Source organism: Macadamia integrifolia, chromosome 4, assembly GCF_013358625.1.
Source record: "Macadamia integrifolia cultivar HAES 741 chromosome 4, SCU_Mint_v3, whole genome shotgun sequence".
NCBI classification, from domain to species: Eukaryota; Viridiplantae; Streptophyta; class Magnoliopsida; order Proteales; family Proteaceae; genus Macadamia; species Macadamia integrifolia.
The window spans coordinates 23,407,648-23,414,949 of NC_056560.1; the positions used below are offsets into that span (position 1 = coordinate 23,407,648).

General features: G+C 35.3%; 1 protein-coding gene across 6 annotated transcripts in view; it reads left to right on the top strand.

Moving 5' to 3' along the window:
• Nucleotides 1–7,302, top strand: part of LOC122075768 — a 10,663-nt gene that overhangs the window by 405 nt on the left and 2,956 nt on the right. For 5 of the 6 annotated variants that reach the window (XM_042640924.1, XM_042640928.1, XM_042640926.1 and 2 more), the window contains exons 2-5: nt 921–989; nt 2,027–2,584; nt 3,648–4,163; nt 4,741–4,905. In XM_042640924.1, the coding sequence (XP_042496858.1) occupies nt 3,851–4,163; nt 4,741–4,905 (478 nt within the window). In that variant the 5' untranslated portion in view covers nt 921–989; nt 2,027–2,584; nt 3,648–3,850. The remainder of the gene's footprint in view (nt 1–920; nt 990–2,026; nt 2,585–3,647; nt 4,164–4,740; nt 4,906–7,302) is intronic. The other variant, XM_042640927.1, reaches the window with a different exon arrangement.

Below are 7,302 nucleotides of genomic sequence, written 5' to 3' on the forward strand. Positions count from 1 at the left end.
GCCTCTCTCTTCCCCATGTGCATGTGAAATGACTGACATGGGCAGAGGAGAGACAAACTTTATGGGGGCGGGGCAACGAAAACACTCATCCCCAAAAAGTAAAACAGAATAGAATCTTGCCGATCTACTGTTCCAGATCCCTACACTCAGATAGAGCTGAATGTGAAAAGACCCAACTTTTATGTCCTCGATTGTTATTTTTACATTCAGCTATAGGAAAAAATTGGGTATGCCGTCGATATCAAGTATACTAGCACCCATTGTGTCTTTCTCTTCCCTTTTTTTAAAATGACCTTCATATTCTTTTTGAATGATACTCCATCATGTGTTCCTATTGATGCTATCCGCTAACATACTTGATATTGGCGACATACCTATCTCTCTCCCTATAAGAGAAATAAATAGAAGAAACCCTTATATGGGAATCAAGAAAAGGTAATAAAAAAGGGGAGAGAAATTGGAGTGTTGAATAAAGAAAAAGAGTTGGCGGGGGAAGAAAATAATAAAAGGGAGGGATTTAAAAAACATAGTAGGTTAAGAGGAGGTTTACCTGATTCAGACTCTTTATTTTATGGGAAAAAAGAAATTGCTTGGTAACATGATGCTTGTTCCTAGGCATAGAAGGAAAAATGATCACCCTATCCCTTATGAAATACGAAAATCCCTTCCCTGTGACTTGTTAATGCTCACCTACTAATTGCTCTGCACTAGTGCAAGGGCCACATAATTAGACAACATTTTTCCATTGTAGACTTACTTTATAATGCAATTTGCTATTCACCACCACCTCCCCCTAAGAGAGAGAGAGAGAGAGAGAGAGAGATATGAAATAATTGAAGAACTCTAACTACAATTTCTATATTTCACAGTTCTTATGCTATATATGTTAAGGTGTGCTAGTTTGGATGCATTCTTTACAGGTTAGCAAATGATGAATGTAACTCAATGCCCTCGTCTTCTGAGATCAAAATCCATCAAGATCAGAGCAGGTAACTGAAATTGTTCCTTTTATGAATTATTATTATCATAAAGGGGTTTTTTTTTTTTTTTTTTTTTAAATATCACAATGTATCTATTCTGCCACATGGACAAATGATATGTCCATTCTAATAGTTGGATAGAGAAGACTTGGTCTAGATTATCTACATGTTGAATTTCAGAGTCTCATTAATACATCAATTTGTATTGACACACATCCCGTGTATGTCCATACAAGGATGATTTAAGGTATTGGTATTGATAACCATTGATCCCCATTACATAAACGATCTTGGTGTGCTTGCACGGATTGGGTCTAGTACTAGATTGGTATCAAGGTATTAGCCGATGCTCAACCTTGTGCTCATGAGCTTGGAGGAGTTTAATGAAGGGACGAGATTCATTATTAAAGGTTATCGATCTGGAAGAAGATTGGTGATGGATCGATCCTCTGGTAGCGGAATTGGCAAGGGACCTTCGCCTCAGGAAACGTGTGGTTCTGAGTTCGACTCCTCTTACATTCTTGGGGCCACTCACACAGGGTATTTAGTGCTCTTCATTGCTATCGGTAAAAGTTGAATGGTTCTCATTCAACTTTCAACCTCATTATAACCTGGTCCATGCGGTTTTTTTTTTTGCTAACGACGACTATCCAGGCCTTTGGTCTGACTAGTCCCGCAGGCCCACACTGACCCCACAACCGTATGGACCGGGTCATACCAGAGTTTAATGAGAACCATTCAACTTTCACGGAAAGTAGTGAAAAACACTAAACACCCCAGTGTGAGTGGCCCAAGGTGTGCCTAGTGGGAGTAGAACTCAGGACGTTCGAGTTTATGGCTCATATCAAGTTTGTTGCTCACCAACTGCGCTACCTCCTTGGGTTACCCGGTCCATACGGTTGTTGGGCCCCTTAAGGGAAAAATACAACTTAAACATCCATTGTCCATTGATCAATATTAATTCAAGAAAATACAATTATCATCATTCTTGTTCATTTTCTTTTATATGTATTACTTCAAGAATATATGATCTGCTTTGTTCATAGGTATGAAAGGACGGAATATCTCATCAGTGAAAGAAGCTCCTAAGTCTATGGAAGGTGAAGAAACTAATGATTCAGCAATTGTGAAAGAAGCTCCTACTTCTATGGAAAGTGAAGAAAATAATGTCCTATCAGTGAAAGATGAAATTCCTATTTCTATGAAAAGTGAAGAAACTAATGCCTCATCAGTGAAAGAAGTTCCTATTTCTATGAAAAGTGAAGAGGTATCACTGGAAAGCGTTGATCTTATTCCTCTGGGAAGAATGCTAACTAAGATCGACATTCCTATTTTGACGGAAGAAAACTATGAGACTTGGAAAGAAAAGATGGAAAATTTCTTGAAGAGCGGAGGACTGTGGGATCATGTCGTCGGGAAAAAATGTCCACCCAGTAGAGTAAGTGCATTCATGCTTTGGAAACTGGACAGGGGAGTGTCTAGATTAATAGTAAGAAGCAAGTGTGGAGCAAGGACAGTACCATATACTGATGGACTAGACATCCCACAAGTTTGGAGCCAATTGGTTACCATGTATGGGTTCACTTATCCAACAAAAACGACAGGTAATTAATATGGCTTATAGTTTCTACCATAGATTTTTTGAAAATTAACATGGTTTTTAATTTAATGCATCACATGAAATTAAGTTGTTCCTGCATTATCTTATAAACATTTTGAAAAAGGCATATAATATTACATTATTGAAAAAACAAAGTTAATACAAGAAATTTTAATGCCCCACCGTCAGTCTGACCATCAGTGCATAGGCCAATGAGAGTACTAATAGAAATAGGGGGGGGATTTTCACTGTTCATGAGGGTTGGGCTGCCATTTTAACCCCATTGTGTCTAGGCATAGGGACCATGTTGTCTTTTAGGCTTCTACTTAAAGTGTCAAATAATTTGTAATGTTACTTTTTTTTTTTAACCTGTTTGATATGACATTTTTTTTTTCTAATGAGGATTGTAGTATCATTTTACGTAAGATGTGGAGGGGGTGTTACAGAAGTACGTACCAATGAGGAGAGAAATAGACACAAAATAGGAGAGAGAAAGAGAAACAACAACTGGAAAACAAGTGAATAGGAAAAAACAGGAGAGAGTGATACAAAACCCTCACTGGAACCTTTGCTTCAATGTACTCTACATATGTACTTGCATGACAATGGCAACTTGTGATGATGACATAATAATACGTTGTTTTCAACTTATTTTTTAAAACCCTTTTATGTCCCTAGTTTATAAATAGATGTCATTCCGATATTGGTTGCTTACATTTTAGGGTAAACTTTTAGATGACTAATTAATTCATTACATTTAAAAGTTTTCCACTATGGTTGTGGACGAGGATAGTTTTCCTCTTTTATTGTCTTTATTTTCTTACTCCTCTCCCCCACCCCTACGAATCTGGATCAAGTTCACATAGAAGAAAAACCTTTTCTGGGCAATTGGAATCCACTTTTTCTCTCTCTGTATTTAATGGATTCCAATTATTCAGATCAAGGGCATTCGAGAACAATCTCGTACGTGAATCTGATCTGATTTCCACCAACCCACCACAACCCCCTCCCCCCCAAAGAAAAAAAAACACACTAAACGAATAAAGTGCTTTGCTTTGCTTTGCTAGGGAAGATGACCAAGAGTACAAATTACACATGATGTTTGCCTTTTTATAGAGATATCATTGCTGGTAATTGGAAGACTATCTCACAGTTCCTCTCAAACAACAAAGGAGCTCTTACAGCCAGGCTCACATCATCAGGAGATCTTCCTCTTCATGTGGCAGTTCAAAATGGAAAGGTTAAAATTGTAAAAGAATTGATAAGAAATATGCCTACAAACCTTCTATCAGAAAAAGGAAAAGACGGCAGAACAGTATTCCATATTGCTGCTGTAGATGGGAAAATAGAAATCGTCAAGGCCATCGTAGAAAAGGATGAGAAACTAGTGATGATCAAAAGTAAATCCTATTCCGGTTGCATTCCGATCATGGTCGCTGCAGAGGCCGGCAACAAAGACGTGGTGAATTATCTTTACCCAATCACCATAAGCCAAGAAGGTAATCAGAAGGAAGGCCACAATGACGAACGTGAAAAAACTAAAGCTACAATTCTTACTTCTCTAATTTTTGGTGATTTCTATAGTGAGTGATCAGTATCTTCCCTTTATAAATTTCTGCATTCTATCAGCTCATATCACTGCTCAAAATTTCAATGAATGAGTCAACTCACGAATTAGTTGATTTATTTTGCAACAATTAGATTTGCAGGTGCACAAATGGGGAATTGAAATTGACACCGTGTGCCTATTCACACAATCTTTAATTCGCCCTAATCATCTAGGCAACCCATGAATGGGCATTCCCTTTTTATCTCAAAAAATAAGAAAAACATCAAAATCATTTTTTTTTTTTTAATGTTACCATATGAGCCTAAATGTCATTGTTACATGGACCCCCATGTACCACGACATCGTGTGATATCATGAATCTTTATTTTTCAGTTGGCATCATGGAACTTGAACTTAGTAGACCAATTTGTCCTTCAATTAACTTTACATCGTCTCATTGAGTTGACTCAACTAAATCACCAACTTAATCGGATAAATAGGCTCCCAAATTGATCATTCAAGTTTTAAGACATTGAGCAATGGAAGGTTGGCTTTCACGAATTTCAAAAGATATATAATAATTTATTTATCATCTATTTATTTTTTTGTAGGGCTAGCTCTTGATCTACTAAAAAAATGCCCACATTTACTCTTGACCAAGGATGATTTCAAGCTTACAGCCATGGAAGTGCTCGCAATGAAGCATTCTGCATTTCAAAGTTCATTACCAACCAAAAGAATTATTGCGACCTTGGGATATTCTTTCTTGAATTCGTGTAAGTAGTTTCTATCTTTGATCCCTTCTTTTAGCTCTACTCTTAATCTAAGCTAATGGAGCAAGGTTTGGGAGTGGTTTCTAAACATATAATTCTTGCTGCCTTGATGCAGCCACCTAGTTTACTGTTCAAAAGCAAAAATTTGGGGAACCCATTTGGAGAGGTTATCTAGGTAATTTTATGGACGGAATTTTAAAAGTGATACTCATATATATATTTATATATCATATCATACTATCATACTAGTATATAAAAGTAGGAAGTGACAAATCTTTCACTTGACTACTTTATCTCTTCCTTTTATCCTTCTCTCATTCTCTTTTAAAAAAAGGGTTTTGGATCCAGGGATCACACTAGTCTCTGTTTTTTGGGTGAAAGGGATCACACCAGTTACCAATGCACCAATTGGATTCTTAATTTCATTGGTGTATGTACTATTGCCTATGATTTGTATTTACTCCATTTACTTTTCTTATTTGTCAATACTAAATATATTGGGTATGGATACTTCATCCTTGCACATTATTTGGGCTCATCTTTCTTACATTCTTCAATATTGTCCTCCTTTCACCCTCTTTGACCTTTACTTTCCATTGAATGTTCTCATTTCAAGTTTTACTAACGTGTCTTATAATATTACTTATATTATATACATACTTGTGTTGCCCGCATTATGTTGCCTTTTTCTTTGTTTTTAATTTATATAATTCAATATCTAGGGACAAAGGGGCATATTGAAATTATCTAGTAGTGTCCAATTTTTTTTTTTACTATCTTCTTTGTAGGAATGAATGTGGCCTTAGATTATACACCTCATAGTTTTAAAACGACTAAATTGGCATCACTGATAGGTCAAATTGGGTTTTTAGTGGAACCTTCCACTTTTATGTTCTTCTATCAGTTTGGTACATTGGTTTTAATAAAATTTACGCCTTTGTTGAAAAAAGGGTTTGGGAACCACCACTTTCTGTTACCATACAGTCCAATTCTTATGTTGTTAGTGCTCCTATCACATACAAATTTCTTTTTGGTAAGAAGTATATAAAGATTTTATCATGGTTTAACTTTCGCCTTAAACATAAAATTTATTTAGCTAAAACCGCCGAACATCTTTGAAATCTTCCCCTCAAAGTTATAGTTAATGCTTCCAAACTAAGTATTATCCCTTTTGAATTTTCATATATCATTTACATTGATACACTATTATATTGATAGGTGCAGTTCCATTATTGGCTTCTTTTTTTTATTGAATTCATTTTAACTTCTAATAATTTTTTTTTTTCATTCTTGGTTTGCACTCTAGTTAAGCTCAACCTTGTCTATTGCAAATCTCATGTATTTAGGTGCAATTTCATTCTTGACCTGATATAATGTAGGTTAAGCTATGGTTGTAGAAACCCCATTGAGTATTCTCTTTGCAGTAAGGTTTGTGATAAGGTCTCATGGTTACTTGTAAATTCGAAGCTCTACTTGATGGTTCTTTAGTTCAAATTCGTAGAGCAATTGGAACATGAGTATGCCTTAAGCATGTTCCAAATAAATGGTAGTTCGAATACATCAGAACTTGTTTTGTTCAACTATTAATGGCATAGTCAGTTAAGACAATCATCTACACAGAACTATAGCGTTCATGATATGTCAACAACCAAAGATCATTCTCATGGAATGGAATCGAAAAGATAACTTCAGTAATGGCATTTTCACAATTATTTTAGGAAAGTGGAATGGTAATGTAATTTTCATAATTTTTAGTTATGGTAGCTTGGATGATAATAATATTTATGCAATTATTTGGGCTAATTGTGATGGCAATGGTATTTCTATAATTATTTAATTCAGTTTGTTATTTAATGATAAAATACAATCAATATGAGCTTTAGACAACTCTCTCTCTCTCTCTCACACACACATATGGCCAAACATGCATTTGCACGTGTGGGAAAATGAATACTACCATTTACATCAAGTTTCAACCTAGTTAGAGTTGGCCAAGCAGCAAAATAAATGTTTCAACACTAATATCAAAATAAGGACAATTGACAAATACAAGGTTGCATGGACATGAATGGAATGGTCTTCTCTACCCAAAAAAAAAAAGGACAGTCTCTAATTGAATTTAAAATTTGACATGTAATTAATCCAAATTATTCTTTAAATATCCAACAATAAGAATTCCCACATTATTCTTGGGGTGGCAAAAATAGGTGGGTTTCCATGATAAACTCTTTAGACTATCAAGCATAGGAAAATGTACTTCCAAACCAGGCTTGTTTATGAACTTCCACTACTAAGTATGGATGTAGGCCCTCTTTGATATTTTCTTCTTCTTCTTTTTTTTATTTTTTTTTTTATTTTTTTTTATTTTTTTTTTTTTCCCCAAAAAAAAAAAAAAAAGAA